Source organism: Astyanax mexicanus, chromosome 3 (assembly GCF_023375975.1).
Source record: "Astyanax mexicanus isolate ESR-SI-001 chromosome 3, AstMex3_surface, whole genome shotgun sequence".
NCBI classification, from domain to species: Eukaryota; Metazoa; Chordata; class Actinopteri; order Characiformes; family Acestrorhamphidae; genus Astyanax; species Astyanax mexicanus.
Window position 1 is genome coordinate 40,635,477 of NC_064410.1, and position 18,335 is coordinate 40,653,811.

General features: G+C 37.3%; 1 protein-coding gene across 1 annotated transcript in view; it reads left to right on the top strand.

The window, feature by feature from the left end:
* thsd7aa (thrombospondin, type I, domain containing 7Aa) overlaps window positions 1-18,335 on the top strand; it is a 180,485-nt gene that overhangs the window by 153,259 nt on the left and 8,891 nt on the right. The window contains exons 21-25 of the mRNA XM_007249379.4: window positions 2,602-2,747; window positions 5,863-6,037; window positions 13,194-13,367; window positions 14,617-14,712; window positions 17,818-17,900. Of these exons, the coding sequence (XP_007249441.3) occupies window positions 2,602-2,747; window positions 5,863-6,037; window positions 13,194-13,367; window positions 14,617-14,712; window positions 17,818-17,900 (674 nt within the window). The remainder of the gene's footprint in view (window positions 1-2,601; window positions 2,748-5,862; window positions 6,038-13,193; window positions 13,368-14,616; window positions 14,713-17,817; window positions 17,901-18,335) is intronic.

An 18,335-nucleotide genomic window follows, 5' to 3' on the forward strand; every position in this document is an offset into this window, starting at 1 on the left:
ACAGGAGAACCAAGCTTTGTACATTTATGATGTTTCAGTGTCTTTGAATGCTGCCTAGAAGAGAACTGAAGATTATACAGGTGCTGGTCAACGAATTAGAATAATTTGAAATAGTGCAATCATGAAATTCTTTGAATGCATTTTTTGTGCAGAAAGCAAATCAGGTGTTCACCGCACCTGTCCTACTCGTTAGACTAATCACAGAACTCGTTACTTGGAAAAAAATTTGCTCAGCTGAGCTTTCCAAAAGGCCCATTTAGGCCATTTAACTGTGACACTGTTGTTTTATTGAATTAGAATAATGGAGAAACCGTTTCATTGAATTAGAATAAATGCTCGAATTTTTGTTTTCTGTGAAGAGTGTTCACTGTGCAGTATAAAGTCAGGGTTGAGTAGAATTTCTAAGTTGTAAAATCAATCATGGGTAAGCAGCTCGACCTCTCAACCGGAATAGTGGCTCAAATTCAAGCCCTTCGCCAACAAGGCTTGACCCAAACTAAAATTGCTGAGCAGCTCGGCATCAGCCAGTCTTCCGTCTGCAAAGCTCTCAAGAAAAACTGCAGCAAGCGCACCAACTGTTCCGGCGACCGGAAAACTTCTGCTCGCGACAACAAGCAGCTGAGAAAGATCGCAGTCAGCAACCGGTTCAAGTCCACTTCCGAGCTCACCTACTTGTGGAACAAGCAGACCGGCGCTGACGTCTCCAGATCAACCACTTACCGTCGTCTGCGCGAACTCTGCTTCAAATCTCGCCTTCCAGCAGTAAAACCGATGCTGAACAAGAAACAAATGGAGAAACGGCTGAAGTGGGCCAAAGAACACGGCGAGTGGACTGCTGAAGACGGGCAGAAAGTGGTCTTCAGTGACGAATCACGCTTCTGCATCTCCTTCGGTGACCAAGGTCCTCGTGTCTGGCTTCGTGGTGGCGAAACCTACAACCACGAGTGCGTGAAAAGATCCGTCAAGTTTCCCCAGAGCATTATGGTCTGGGGATGCATGTCTGCTCGAGGTGTAGGGAAACTCTGCTTCCTCAAGAAGACTGTCAATGCTGCCGTATATCAAGATGTTCTGGAAACGTTCCTGATTCCGACTGTTGAGGAACAGTTCGGCGAAGAAGACTTCATATTTCAACAGGATCTTGCACCGGCTCATGCGGCAAAGTCAACCAAAGATTGGTTCACTAAAAAACAGCTTGAAGTTTTGGCATGGCCGGCCAACTCGCCTGACCTCAATGTCATTGAAAACCTTTGGGCCATCGTCAAGCGGAAAATTCGCGACAGAAAGCCTACTACGCTGGACCAACTGAAGCAGAACATCGCCACTGCCTGGGAAGCTGTGAGTGCGGAAACTTGCGACAAGCTGGTCAAATCGATGCCGCGGAGACTTCAGGCAGTCATACAAGCCAAGGGGGCAGCCACAAAATACTGAGAAAGTGATGATTGTAATTATAATAAAAATTATTCTAATTCAATGAAACGGTTCCTCCATTATTCTAATTCAATAAAACAACAGTGTCACAGTTAAATGGCCTAAATGGGCCTTTTGGAAAGCTCAGCTGAGCAAATTTTTTTCCAGGTAACGAGTTCTGTGATTAGTCTAACGAGTAGGACAGGTGCGGTGAACACCTGATTTGCTTTCTGCACAAAAAATGCATTCAAAGAATTTCATGATTGCACTATTTCAAATTATTCTAATTCGTTGACCAGCACCTGTACATTTTAATGAAACTTTTCCTTACTTCTGTTCTTTGAAAAAAAAAAAAGACAATTACATGCAAACTATACTAAAATTACAATATCTGCTGCAAGGAAAATCTAACAGAGCTTGTTTGAGGAGAACTTGTACATTTATGTTTTAGTGTATTTCAGTTCTGCCTAGAAGAGAACTAAAGATTTTAAAAAGACATGTAAATTGTACTATTTCATAGTTTTGTTAGGAATTAAAAAAAAAAAAAAAATACTACAGAAAAAGATTTAAGAGCTTGCGTGAGGAGAACTGAGGTTATTATATTGAGTTTTTGAAAGTAAATAGGAACTATGGGTTGTATGTTTTAAGAGTGCACTGTTTCTTATATTTCTGTTGAGGCTATTAAAGATGACTGCAGCAAAAAAGTAAGAAAAAAAAAAATTAAACAATGTACTACATACATTTCTTACAATTCAAAAATGGCAATAAAATGCGAAAAAAGTGTCATTGTCATATATTGGACCAATAGGAATTATATTGTTTTTTTTTTTTTTTTTTTTTTACAATTGATGATGTAACAAAGCAGCATTTCAGAAATTCAGTGCCAAAAAATAAAAAAATAGATCAATAAAACCAAAAACTTATAACATAGAACACCCACTGAGTAAATCAAAGGCAAAAGTAGCACAGTCTTCCTCAGAGATGAAGGAAGAAACCTTGAGAGGAACCAAGACTCAGAAGGGAGGGACCCATCCTCCTCTGGTCAGAACTATTCATAAATTAAAAAACTAGAAGAGAGCCAGAAGGTAACATAGACAGTAACATGAGTCTTATTTCATGATCTTTTTAATTGATGTGAAAGTGATTAATGTTGATGGCCATGCTTAACACACTTTCTGCTCTTCTTCTGTCCAGGAAAGTTATGGAGAAGGAGAACGGTGATCCAGGCCTCCCAGGGTGACGGTCGTCCGTGTCCCGCTCAGCTGGAGCAGTGGAAGCCGTGCCCGGTTAAACCCTGCTACAGCTGGAGATACAGTGCCTGGTCTCCGTGTAAAGCTGAGGTCAGGATACGCTCCAGCTAAATGCATTTTCCCACAGGGAGGATGTTAATTCCTTGTTTTTTTTATGTGCTTTATTCTTCACTCGCTGTCTGACTGTGCTCCAGTTCTTTTGTCTGGAGTATCTTTCAGGCTCCTTTGCTCTGTTATTCTTCTTCAACCTTCTCTTTTCCTGCTCTTTTTCCTCCTCCTTTGCATTTGTTCTGTCTTTCGGCTGTTGTCATGTGTCTAGATTGCTGAGCTCATTGGGGGTTTAATTAAAGACACGCGACGGAAGACACAGAAGATGCTGCTTCCCCCTCTCCCTCCTCACTCACTCTCTTTCTCTCTGCCCTCTATTGTCTGCTAGCTTGGTGCCACACGCCCCTGTCACAGTGCTGGCTGTGAGGACTGGAGTGAGGCAGCATTGTAGCGACTCCTCCTTTGTTCCTCACTATCTGGTTCTAAGCTGCACTTTCTGACAGCGAGGCTCAGGGCTACACTGTCTCGGCTGTGTCTCGTGTTTTGAAAGAGTTTGGGCAGAAGGGGGAAAATATGATGCTGAGAGCTGACGGATTGAAATGCATGTCAGACATTGAGCTCTACATAGTGTAGTGTAGTGCAGTTTTAAGGAGGAAGCACTTTTTGTGCCCTATTTTGTAGCGTTGTTCTTTTATAAAAGTAAAAATAAAATATGTGCACTGTATGGCATTTAGTTATACATTTAGTTTACATTAAGTAATATTACAATTGATGATAGAACTCCTTTTTTGTTTGAAATACATAAAGCTCTGGAAAAAAAATAAGAGACCACTTAAAAACGGTGAGTTTCTTTGATTATACCAAATTGAAAAAATCTGGAAGATGGATGATCACAAGCCATCAAACCAAACTGAAGTGCTTGAATTTTTGCATCAAGAGTGGCATAAAGTTATCCAAAAGCAGTGTGTAAGGCTGGTGGAGGAGAACATGCCAAGATGCATGAAAACTATGATTAAAAACCAGGGTTACTCCGCCAAATATTAATTTCTGAAATCTTTAAACTTTATGAATATGAATTTGATTTCTTTGCATTATTTTTTTGTCATTTCAGCCATTTCTCATTTTCTGCAAATACATGCTCTAAATGACAATATTTAGTTTGGAATTTGAGAGAAAAGTTGTCTGTAGTTTATAGAATAAAACGACAATGTTCATTTTATTCAAACATATACCTATAAATAGCAAAATCAGAGAAACTGATTCAGACACTGAAGTGGTCTCTTCATTTTTTCCAAGCTGTATGTGACACTGAGTCACAACATTATTACGTACAATTAATGACATAGGGCATAATGACATTTTGGTCTTTGGTATCGTAAGGACGCAAAAAATATGCCTTGCGCAGCTCAAAACTTACTAATTCTCTTTATGTAGCACATCATGGGTGTAATGAGTTTTGGGCATAACATGAAATAAACCAATCAGTATGTCACTTGCCATTATATTTAAGAGCCAGGTGCATTCTGAATGTTGTGCATTGCCATCTTAACGGTGCAGCGCTTCTGTGCTTCTCAGCAGAGGAAACTGACCTGCTTATTAATGCTGTTAAGGTGCACAAGCAGGTCATTTAAAGGAACAGCAATGTTATTGTAGTTAGTATTCTGTTTATTGTTGATATAAAAGTTGGGTTTGTGCACTGCTGCATGTCCTTGGGCTTGTGTGTATAATGAGAGAGGGTGCATGCTTTGTTGGAATTAATGTCTGACAACTCACTGTGGTCAAGGTTTAAAACAGTCAGTGGTGCACCTGTGTTTTTTTTCTGCCAAGATAGCAATTCACCAGAAATGTACCTGGAAACAACTCACTTCCAGACCACCACACCCATTAGTGTATATAGATATAATTATAAGCTCTGTTGCTATTTAAACAATGAAGGTGCTGGGCTTGAAAATACTGTTTGCATGGGATAAGCTAGCAATGAGCATCACGACACGCCTTGTGCAGGGTCTAACATAGGGCCCATAATGTCATACACAATAACATGATTCCTTAGTTCCCATTGGTAAAAGTTTATGCCAGTTTTCTCCATTTCTAAATATTTGGCTATATTCAGTTTTGCTGACACAAATGTAATGTAATGCAAGTTTCTGCAAAATACAACAGAGCCACAGAGCTGTTAAAACCTGCCATTCATCTTAGCTATAAAGAGGATAACAGAGACTTTTTGGAGACCTCCAGAGAAAATACAAGTCATATATATCCACCAAGCACTTTATTAGTAACACTATAATATCACTGGGTAGGGCCTCTTTTGTCTCTCAGAGCAGCTTCAATTCCTCATGGCATGGATTGCGCAAGATATTGGAAACATTGAGACACAGACCTGTCAGATGCTCGTCCATGTTAACACTGATTGCATCAGACAATTTCTGCAGATTTTTCAGGGGCACCTTTAGGCTGCAAATCTGCCACTGTACCACATCACTGTACCAGGTGCTCTAATGGATTCAGATCTGGTGACTGGAAAGAACCACCTCTGAAGAATGCTGAATCCACGGTCATGTTAAAGAAAACCAGTTTGAGATAATTTTTGCTTTGTGATATGATGCATTATCATGTTAGAAGTAGACATTAGTATATTAGTTTCTGCACAGAAAATATATTCAAAAAGAAGACGTGTTCAAGCATTTATTGATTGGTATTAGGGCTAAATAATATAGCATTTCAGCATTTTCAATGCAATGTGGGCATGCATTATAGTCATACTGCAGGAAATGAAATTCCATTTTAATCAAATTAAAAATAAAATTAAACCAAATTAAATAAAAAAAATACATTTAATACAAACGAAAAATCTTCACTTTTCCTATTCTGTATGATGTGTCTATACCAAATTTACATTATATCTGCTTAAGATATTTTTTTTTCTCCAACTGTGAATACACAATGTGTATTGTATATATATGAACATTTTTAGATCATTGACGTGTAGTAAAACATGGGAAAAATAAATAAATGAATAAATTCTATAATTGCAATATTTGTTTCCAACATTGTGCAACCCTAATTGGTATTAATGATCAAAAACATATATCAATACTTATCAATACAGATTTGTGCTGTTGTTGAGTAGTTTCTGTGTGGTGTGTGTGTGCAGGGTGCTCGGTGTGGAGAAGGCCTGCGCTTCAGGAACGTGTCCTGCTTTGTTTCGGATGGCTCTGGGAAACAGGAGGGCAGTTTGGTGGACGAGGAGCTGTGTGGAGATCTGGAACAGACAGTGGATGGAGATAAACAGATCACTCTGGAGGAGCCCTGTACTGTACCCTGTCCAGGTAACCCAACCACAGACGCATGGATATTGTCAGAGTCCAATAAAATACATTTATCTTCAAAACAGCAACTTTACAGGAGAGAGAAAAACCTTCTTAGCTTTTAGTGGAAGTCAGTGTAAAAAGAGTTTATTTCAGGTCTTTTAGGAGTGTTTCTATTGGTCCATACATCAAAAAAATTTGACACAATATAAGGGACATTTTGTGTTTTAAAAGTATGTAGTAAACTAAAAACAGACAAAATCTAAACACTTGTTTTTCATTGGACAGCAATGATATGCACAGTACCAAACAAAGCTGGAGTTACACTACACAATGTTTAGCCTGAGTTTAGCACAGATTTCCAGTTGTGGAGAGTCTGTTTAATTGGCTCTAGTCTGCAGACTCTGGTTCAATTGGAGCTGAAAGTCAAAAAGAAAATTGTCATATTTGATAGACTTTGAGACTCAATCTTTAACCTCAAAATCACAATCGATTTTTACTAAAAAGAAAATCAAACGTTATATATAATTTTTTTCCGACTCCAACTCCAGTCGGAACTGACTCCATCAGCAGCCAATGAAAACAGACCTTAAATAAGTCAATTCCAGAAACAAAAATCAAACAGTGAGTCACATAAAAAGTAATTACATGCATTTTTTCCTCAGATTGTATTCTAACTTTCTGTCAGTCAAGTCAAGTCAAGAGGCTTTTATTGTCATTACATCTGAGTACAGTTCCTCTGGAACCATAGTGCAACATGGATACAGTTCTGTGTGAGTGTGTTGGGTGTGTGGTGGTGGAGGAGGGGTTTAGCTCTGGCTCTGTGTGTTGAGGAGTCTGACTGCCTGGTGGATGATGCTGTTGCAGAGTCTGGTAGTGGAGGCTTGGATGTCATATAACAATAGCATTATTGCAGCAGCTGATAATAAAAGTCAGAGACTAAGCATTTGCCCAATCACTGGTTCAGTCTCACAGCTGTCTGTATTCAGAGGTCCAAAAGATAAAATTTTTGGATCAGACACTGTCTCAATACAATAAAACATATCAAAGAAGCTTGCAGACAGTCAGTTTTGCATGTCGGTCTGTTTCCGGATCAGGATTGTCAGCAGCCTGTTACTCGACTATGGACAATGCTATGCTGCAAAAAAGCAAAGTAGTGCTTTTCTTATGGGGTGGATTCTATCCCTGCCTATAAGACCAGGCTTGCCCTCAAGCTTTAACCAGCCTGATTTTCGGTTTACTGCTGTAAGAGCGAATCTTACATAATTCAGTTATATTTTATCAGGATGAGTTGGTGTTCTTCTCCAAGCGTGTTGAGTTTTGCAGGAGTACAGCACTAGTCCTATATAAGAAAAGGGAAACTTTTATGCTTCAGCTGAACAGAAGTTGAAGTTTGTTTCTTCCAGGACACTGGAGTTGAGTTTTTTACTCAGAGCATCATAGTTTATTGGCTCTCTAATAACTGCTATATACACATCTGAATTATTGCTGTGCTGTTTTAATTCTGCTACAAATCTTAAATATATTATGTTTGCAGCTTTTCTGTAAGACAGGTATATAGACTTACAGTATTTTAGTAGAACAGCCATATGAACACACACACACACACACACACACAGACCACTGTAACTCTTAACTGGGAAACGTTCCAGACATTTATGTCTGTTCAATACAGAGGTAAAACTCTCCTCTCTTTTTGTGGGCCCTCTGTTCTCTCTGTTCAGTCCTGCTGTACATTTTTTTTTCTCTTTCTCTTTTTCCTTTAATTTCTATCTTTTTCTCTATTTAGCCCCCTCCGGGCTAAATATACATGGGTTCTAAAACGGTATGTAAGATACGGATAAAACATTCAATGTAGAATAATGCTTTTGCATATCTTGATAATTACATCAAAATGCTAAATTAATTTGAGCTTCTCAGCATTTTTTTTTAGCATTTGGCTTGGCTGCACTATTTTTTCTCAGACTTAGAAGTAGTTCTGTGTTTATTTGCTTTGGATCTTTACTGCACTCGACACTAATAAAAAATATAACAATAAAAATATGATGCATCTTATAGCCCAAGTTCTTGAGGTAATTTTCTCTTTTATAGGGGATGTTCTGTGGTTTTATTTCCATCTGGATCGACCATGTCTGTATTTTTCTTCTCCTCTTCTGAGAAACATATAATTACCTACAAATATAATTATGTATTGTTTCTCACTGAACTCAGGGCTGGTCTCAATCCTGATGCAGATCTCAGATCTCACCTTTCCTTGGAATAATGTTTTTTGTTTGTTACCACCTGCTGTGTTTAGTATCCAAGTGCATGGATCCCAGATTAGAGTAGATCTTAACCCTCTGGGGTCGATGAATGCACCAGCGTGTCAAATTTGATGTTTCTCTATGTCTCTATTAATATTTTTGTGGTAGTAAAGTTGAGAAAGTCTTCTTCTGTCTCGCTGTTTCTAACTGGTGGATTTGTGTGTCTCTTATCTGCTTTTATATATGTTGTAGGGTGGATTTGTCTAATGTACAAATGGCCAGTAGACTCTTAGGAAATTACTGTGCTGCATTTACATTTCTCCGACACGTCAATGCACATGCCTCCCTCAATCTGGTCGCATGTTGTCGTTACAAAGGCGTTCCCTGCGTTCTCCATCAAATTGTTTTAATAAATGGAAAATAGTTTTAAACAAGCTATTATTATTTCCTATAAACTAATAAATATTAATGTATATTCATAAAAATAAATGTTTAATTGAGCTTTATAACACTGTGTAGTGAGCAGCATATAGGCTAACAAAAGCAAAATTTTCCAATTGAATTATATATTAATACTTTCAAAACCAACCAGAGACCACAACAGTCTCAACAACCTTTTAACACACTGTATTACAGTAATTAGAGTCCCTGTAATCAGCAGAAAATTTATCATAAAGAACAGGGAAGCCTGAAAGAGCAATGATTAGGTTCTTTTCCATGCTTCTCTGGAACGCTTGAAAGAGGAACTAAAATATTTTCATCGACTGTGCAGAGGACGGGTCTCAGACAAACACCTGCTCTCTGATTGAATAGACGCATCACGTTGGACGGATTAATTTGCATAAAGTTGACCTTGACTCAACTTTTCGTCACATAGACCCAGACTTAATGCATCAGACCCATGATGCACTATGTAACTGTGTCTGTCGGAGCCGATGCCTCCCATTAAAATTGAATGGGATCAATTGCTGTGCATAGATGCATCAGAGCAGTGTAAATGCAGCATTACTTCACTGTCTTATGGCCAGTCTCACTAGCTTCTTTATTAAGGCAAATAATTAATGCTTTATGTGAATGGAAATCCTATACCTTCCTTATAGACATGCAACACTGTTTATGGGTCACATACCATCTTGCATCAAAATGCACCCAAAAGGGAAGACTGTAGAGATTCATTTTGAATGTGTTTAAATAATATCTTTCTATTATCACAAATACAGTAATTAATAAATTTGAGAAACACTGATTTGAGATCACCTTTTTTAAACAAAATTAAATTCATATTAAATCAACCGTTTGATGGAACTTTGCTTTACTCCAAACTGCCATCAGCAACTGTTGTGAACTGTTGTTTTCATATGAAAACAAGATGCAAACCTTCAGCTAGAAACTCACTCATCCTCTGGGAATTGTCACGCTGTCCGGATGTGTGAGTGTTATCATAGAGGAGGCGTGTAAAAAATTATTACAGACGTTCCATGATAAGCTGATACAATCCCTAAAGTGCTCTATCTTTCTCTCTCTCTCTCTCTGTGCATTGTGAGAGTAATACTGGGATGTACGGAAACATTTGTTTTGTTATTCCCCCTCTCTGAAATTTTCCGGGCCCGGTCTGCGTGTGTGAGTGACGGGTTTATCGTGGTGTTTTGACGTGTTCTGTGTAGCTGAAGCAGAGAGTTATGACACAGATTTTTTGCAGCAGTGGATGTGACAGTAATGATTCACCAGCATTCATGTGTGTCTGTGTATGTGAGGGAGGAGGAGACGAGTAGAAAGGAACAGTGCATATTTGTGGTGCGTTGTCAATTAGACGAGACCAGTGACACCCCCCTATTCTCACTCCCTCTCTCCCGCCCCCCCTCTGTCTGCCACTGTGGTGTGTGAGAACGGATTCTTGCGAACAACCAGTATCCGTCACGAGCAGCAAACTTTGACCTTGTAGTATTAATTCCATGTAGCCCAGAACCCAGACACACACACACACACACTAGGACAGCAGGAGATGGACAAAATGCCCTATTGCAGTTATAATTTTGCAGCTACCCTTCGATATACAATATATAGAATCAAACTGGATAAGATTACAACCCTTGACATGTTGCGGTTATAGAGTAAATTACATTCTGTTGGATCATGTGATTAGCTTGATTCCTCCAAATACCCAGAGATCACATATGGTGCACATTAAGTTGCTTACAGCGCATAATAAAACATTCAGTGTTTGTCAATCTCTATATAGATGTAATATTCGCATTTGTCACTTTCAATGTCAGTTTGTATCTCTAAGCTTGTCAACAAATGCACGAGGAGAGCACGACCACTGGTGGAGCTTAAAGCACAATTTGTATTCACTGAAATGCTTAAAAGTGAATTACCCTCCTCACCTATAGCAAAAGAAAAGATACTCCTGTAACCCCTTAAAATAGAACAAGAAATAGAAAATGATACTACACTCCTACTTAGATATTTACACCAATTTAGCTTAGAATCTTGAAAAACGTATAAAGTTCTGGAAAACATTGTGACATTTATTTGCAGAAAATGAGAAATGGCTGAAATAACAAAAAGAGGCAGAGCTTTCAGATCTCAAATAATGCAAAGAAATCAAGTTCATATTTATAAAGTTTGAAGTTTTTCAGAAATCAATATTTGGAGGAATAACCCTGGTTTTTAATCACAGTTTTCATGCATCTTGGCATGTTCTCCTCCACCAGTCTTACACACTGCTTTTGAACAACTTTATTCTGCTCCTGGTGCAAAAGTTCAAGCAGTTCGGTTTGGTTTGATGGCTTGTGATCATCCATCTTTCTCTTGATTTTATTCCATTTCAATGTTTCTTCATTTCAATGTTTATTCCATTTCTGAGATGTATTAATGACAAAACACATTATCATGTCTTCAAAATAATATTAATAATATAATAATTTTTATAGTTTTCATGTGTAAAGCTATTCGGGACAAAACTCTTTATACACCACTGACCTTTTGCCAGCAGTCATGTGAGAAATCTCATGCCCCACTTACTATCTGAATACTTATGCAAATACTCCTGACAGCTGTCCTTGTGTAAGATTTATCCAAAGCAGGAGACAGGTAGCTAGCACTAGCAGACCGACATGCCCACCCCCCACTTCCACACACACACACACACACGCACACACTCACACACACACTCTCTCTCTCTGCACATCATCACGACTCTCCACTCAGCCTGTGTGCTGCTAATGTGCACGTGTTCTGGTAATCACAGCTGGGATTAGAGCTTTTGGACGGGCTGCTTTATGATGAATTAATATGCGAGGTATTCCCGATTTTGTGCGGCCATTACAATAGGACAGTCTGACCTACTTTATGCTAATGAGCGATGGCTGAGCCAGTCTGAGGCCGTACACATGATGAAACCCGCAGCCGAGTGCAGGTGGAAGGTATTACCGATAATACATTATGAAATTCAAGTCACGTTTCAGGAACAGGAACGGACTTTTTTTTAACACAACGTATCTTTTTTTTTTTTTTTTTATAAACTCACATGCGTCACTTCATGCTTGATATGTTTGATTCAGTGCTTTGTGTAAATGTGTGGGCCTTAATTTAATGATAGAATGAGTAATACACAAAAATTACACTATGAATGTAACTATGCATATAAAACATGTCTTAATTTATTTGTTATAATTGGTTTCTCATCATATGCATGGGTTCTCATCAGTCTGTCGGCAGCTGATGAAGGCTAGGTGAATGGTTTATATAAAATTATTTATTTTATATTTCACTGTATGTATTTATAATTGAGATGAAGGCTATTTAATGCTGTGATCAATGTAGAAACATTTACTAAATGCATTCTAAACAATATTATCCAATATTGTATTGAATAAATGCTCTTTGTCCAATAATGAAATCCTTGTAGTGGCCTGTATTCACTATTATCCTTATGTAGTTCCTTTTCTCCTTGAAGTCTATTTACAATGTACTCTTTATTACACATTTACTATTTTACATCTTTATCCTGTAAAGAAACTATTGTTTCTGCTCTTACATCTCTATACTCTAATGTAAAAGCAGAGAGCTCTGATTGGCTGTCCTGTACAATTCAAGAGCTGCATCTGTTTAATGTGAGTAGGTGGGGCTAAACTACAGTAGACTTGAATGGGTAGATGTATGTAAATTAGTTGGTTCTTGTGACACCAGGAGTTTTTTATGATTAGACTGTATAAAAGAGGAATAAACTGTATATTTCATAGTTTTTTTTTTCTTCAAAATCCACACATCACCTATTACCTGTTTTCCAGAATAGTGGCACTTTGAAGTATTCTATATATATATACAAATAAAACATCTACAGGATATTTCCTTTTGTTTGAAGAAATATTTAGCAAAGCTAAGTGTTAGCACATTGAGGAAAACCCCTCAGAGTGAGTTGGCATGGTGTAACATTTATTTTTCTGTTTGAAGATACCAGCTGGTGTTTACAGTGTATGAACATTTTGTAATGAATGGACTGATAGAAATGGTCTGCAATGACTTGCAATACAATATCATTACATTATTGTCCTAATATTATATATTATATCAGGACATTCATTTGTTTAGGCAATTAATAAACAAAGGTTTATTTACATAAAACAGAGTAAAAATAAAATTAGAAGTCTGCAACCATGTTGGGCATGTGTTTGTTTGTTAGTTTGTTTGAACCTAGAATTGCATGTTTAAAAAAAATATATACTTATGACAAGTGAAATAAAGAAAATATCTACAAATATTTAAATGTAAAAAATGTGTGACATTTGTTATAGTAATACTGGGCAAATACAAAACAACTCTGACTTTTTTTTTTACCTAAAATGTTATGTCAATAATATATTACCGGTACTTGTTTTAATTGTACGGTATGGTTTGTAATATAAAATGTGTGATTGGACTGTGTTTGGCAGGCGAGTGTTATCTGACAGACTGGACAGTGTGGAGCCCGTGTCAGCTGAACTGTGTGGGTGGAGATGATCTGGGTTTCGGGTCGGTGCAGGTGCGCTCTCGGGCGGTGCTCGCTCAGGAACCGGAGAACCTCCTCCAGTGTCCGGAGCAGGAGTGGGAGGCCAGGCCATGCACAGGTGCGCCATCAGGACAACACACAAAACAGAGCAATTAATTTCCCCACATGATCATAAAATGAATCAGATTTAATCCTTTTAAATTCTTAAAAGGGTCCACATTTCAGTTCCTAACTCCAATAACCATATAACTTATAGCATTCAGTTTTATAGCAATTCATCATATCACTGGCATTTGAAATAAAATATGAAATACTAGCTCTGTGTATTCCCAAAAACCTGGCAATACAACACATATATTAATATAGGGGTTGTCATGATGTAACCACCCACATTTCTTTTTTTTTTTTGTTATAGTATAAAAATACTATTGTATGCATACATTTTGCATGTAAACTATTAATTAAAAACAATACTGTGTTTTTGAGAATAACCTTCTGTAGAGCACCTTTTGAATCAATATGTTATTGAAAAAAGTGTTGACCTCAACACAACCTGATTGTCTACATTAGACTAAAAATACCCACTAGAGGACTCTGTGCCTTCCAAAAGTATACCCTTTTAGTTCTTATCCATAAATCATTCTACACCTATGATAATATATATATATATATATATATATATATATATATATATATATATATATATATATATATATATATTAAAGATTTAGCAGTTTTGATTCTTGGAATTGTGCAACTTACAACATACAGTTTAGAGTCTTTTTTTTATTTTACATTATTTTAAATTTGTTTTAATTGTTTTATTGTTAAATTTATCATTGCCCCAAGCAAATAAAAATACAATTAAAAAAATATTCCATCACTTTTCTTTTTTTTTGGTCAGGATGTTAAAAGGATAATATTAGTTCAATATATATATATATATATATATATATATATATATATATATATATATATATATATATATTTTTTTTTTTAGTAGATATGTTGGTAACATTTTAAAAGAAGGCTCCATAATAAAAGTACTAAAACAGTAATAATCATTGCTAAATGGTTAAGCAATATCTCTACTAATTATTAATTGACACTCGTTAAGATATTATTGTATTATTAAACATTACTAAATTTTAGTGCTTGAGAATGTTGTAATCATATTTTGTATTTAATTAAGATTAATTTAATGAGATTAATAATTTCTCAACTAGTGCGAGATATTTTGCTGTGAGTACTGTTAATTAATGTGCCCTTGTTTTAAATTGTTACCAATTAACTGAATGTAACCTATGTCTACAGTTAAAGGTAAAATAAATATTTTTTTTTTCCTTATTTTTTTAATCCTCTTTCAGACGGTCAGTGTTATGACTATAAGTGGATGACTGGTGCATGGAAAGGTTCCTCTCGTCTGGTATGGTGTCAGCGATCGGATGGACTAAATGTCACAGGTATGTTCCTCTCCGTATCCATGGGATCAGCTTTATCTTTTAATTTCTATGCAACAATATCTGCAAAGAAAAAAATGACAATGATAAATGTAACATGGCCTACTGGTTCTTCCAGAGCAATCTGGAATCCATCCTCCATGTGTACAGCTGTACTGGAGAGTGTTGAGTGGGAGAAGGCTGGGAGATAAGTTGACATTATGAGCTGTCATGAACTGTCAGACTAGACCAGGCCAGTAGGGTGTGATTACGCTACCAGAGCCTGTGTATAAGCTGTGTGGAAATGAGCTTTTAATCCATGACAATGTCACATTCACACTTTAATCCCATTCCCTATCACACTGCTTGTCCCCTCATGGTGAGTGGTGTGTGTACCAGTGTGTGGGAGGTTGATATTTTGAAGTACTAGGGGTTTTGAACCATGTTGTATATATTAATATTACAGAGGAGGATGATAACGTCACTACTAGAATTTTATTTATCAATGATTTGAAGTCATTTATAGAACGACATTTAACCTAAAAAAAAGACTAATTTCTTAAATTCTAAAGTCTTAATTCTAATTTAATTTTTTTTTGCTCCTCATGAAATATTTTACTCATCTGTTTCCACTGTGCTGAGCCATCCAAATACAGCTCATTCCAGATGGCATGCATATGCCTGGCCACTTTGATTGACAGATCGCTGCACTGGAGCTTCGAACACCCTACCCATTTTCTCTCAAACAACACGGACTCCCCCTCATGAATATTCATTTGTTGTTCCGAGGTGTGAAACGTTATGAATATTCATTGGGATAACTTGTAAAAGGTAGACTCCTTTTTTGCAGATGCCTGCAGTTTATTTGAGGCTTCAAAGACCACCCTCATGCTGCCCCCCTACAGCACTAGCTTAGTTCCATTGCCTTGCAGGTTCAGTAATAGAAGCAGCAATGTATTCCAGGAAATGTGGAGAAAAAAAATACTCGGAATACAGTATTTCTGTTTGGTACAGTGATACCTGCTAAAATGGCTTTTGCTTTTTGGAAAAAAAAGAAAAAGAAAAAAGAGAAATTTAGCTTGTTGCAGCAAAATCTTTAAATAACTTGTAGTTCAGATGATCCTGATGAAGAAATAAAGCTGTTTTGCAAAAAAAAAATGCATTTACATACATTGACATAGAGCAGTAACTAGTGTGTCCCATGACTTTTGCCATGCCCCATATAAGAAAAAGAACACTGCAGGAATATTCTTGTGGGGTGTCCTGCATAGAATGGAAATGTGATTTCTGCCAAAGTTTGCATGTTTGTCTGTTTTTACGTGGACAATTCTAGCCAGACACCACCGATCACAATCAGTACCACTTATGATGGAGAGTAATGTCTTCTATGACATACTTCCTGTGTACAGTTGACACTGTGGATTGAATAATTTTAAATACAGCTCTGGGAAAAAATAAGAGACCACTTAAAAATAAGTATCTTTGATTTTACCAAATTGAAAACCTCTTGAATATAATCAAGAGGAAGATGTATGATCACAACCATCAAACTAAACTGAATTGGTTGACTTTTTGCACCAGGAGTGGCATAAAGTTATCCAAAAGCAGTGTGTAAGACTGGTGGAGGAGAACATGCCCAGATACATGAAAACTGTGATTAAAAACTAGGATTATTCCACCAAATATTGATTTCTGAACTCCTAAATCTTTATGAATATGAATTTTTTTTGCATTATTTGAGGTCTGAAAGCTCTGCCTCTTTTTGTTATTTCAGTCATTTCTAAAAATCAGGAGTGGGGTGATTCAGAGCAGGGCTACTAGGTGAGACAGACCGTATTGATTTATCCCAGCATTGAGAAAATAAAGGCTGGAACAGAAAGCCCTGCTCTGCCCGCTGGCTGTCCATTTCACTGTATTCATAGACCCATTGAATTGTCCCTCAGGCTATGGAATAGAGAGAAAGGGAAGAGTATTCTCTGTTACTCTGCTTGTGATAGGATTCCTGGGCTCCCACTGAGAGATTCATTTTTAATTGTGTGCTGCAGAGCCTCTGTTCACTGGTAGCAATTCACATGGGAGCAGGCAGGAGCACAGCTTCTCCATTTATTCTCCCTGTGTCTCTTCTCATACTCACACACTCTGCCAAATGATGAATTAATGTTAATGTGTGTGTGTGTGTGAGAGTGAGAGTATGCATTCCTGCTGCCTAGAGGTATGCACCAGTTTTATACCAGTTAGTACCTGAGCTAATTTCATAACACAGCAGAGTTACTGTAGGGAGAAGCATGAGCGCTGGTGAAGAAGCTGCACAGAGCGAGGGAGGGGAAAAAGAAAGCGTGAGAGACAAATGAAAGAATGATTGACAGTAAGAGAAAAATATATGGAGAAAATATAGAGTGAATATAGAAGAGAAAAAATATATATGAGAGAAAATATAATATGAGAGAAAATAGAAGAAAAACTGTTGTAAAAGTAAGAGAAGTACATATAGAGTAATTAAGAGAGAAAGATAACTGAAAAATACAAGAGAGAAAAAAGAGGGAGAGATTGAAAAAAAGAGATGACAAAAGGAGACTGTAAAATTGAGAACAAAATTGAAAGAGAAAAAAGGAAGAGAGGAAAAAGAGACGATAAAACAAGACGGAGAATGAAGAGAAACAGAGAAAGATGGAAAAAGAGAAGGCAGACAGTGAGGAAAAAAGAGGGAGCAAGACTAGAAAAGGGGAAGAGAGAACAACAGTAAAGGAAAGAAAGGTAGAGATAATGAAAGTGAGACAGAAATGGGAAGTAAGAGACTGAAAATGAGAGAAAAAAACAAACAAACATGAGAAAAAATTAAATATGGAGAGGAAAAATTAAAGAATGAGATATTTAGAGAAAAAAGAAAGGCAAAGAATAGAAAAAAAGGAATGGAAAGGCAAAGAAAGGCAGAGCGAGTGTATAATGGATGGAGAGAGTGAGTAAGAGAGAAGAAACTTGAGTGAGACGGATGCCTCCAGCACAAAAAAACTGACTCAAAATAGCAAGAAGCAGCAGGAGAATCTGGGACGTGTGCGCTTGTGTGCACGTGTGCTACACTGCTTTTTTCCTATTTTCTGAAGTGCTGAAGTTCTACTGCTTGCCCTACAGGTGGATGCCTGGCGACAAGTGAACCCGTGTCAGACAGGTCATGTGACCCAGCCTGTGACAAGCCCCGCTCTTACTGCACCGAGGTTAGTGTGTGTGTCAAGTGTGTGTACAGCAAAAGCAACCTGTCAACAGGACTCAAGGGTAAGATTCTGCTACAACGGGGTCTGATACTCTCACACAGCCACTGCGAGAAAGAGAGAGAGAAAGAGGGTGATAAGATTATATAAGATTCACTCCTCAACTGCACTGTAACTGGAAATAAGCACCTCTGCTTTACTGATCACTAAGAAGAGACAAAAACAGAGACAGCTTAATGTGGGGCACTTTACTTTTTAAAATATTGCAGAAGTTTGAAGCTGTTTTCCAATCTATTCATTCATTTTTTGTATGGATATCCTATCAAACAAAAGCAGGATTATTCTATAATACATTCATAAATGCTAATCTGTAATATTAATTTTGTCCAAATGCCATATCATTGACCTTTGAGTCTCCACATGGGGTGTTTTCTGTTCTAC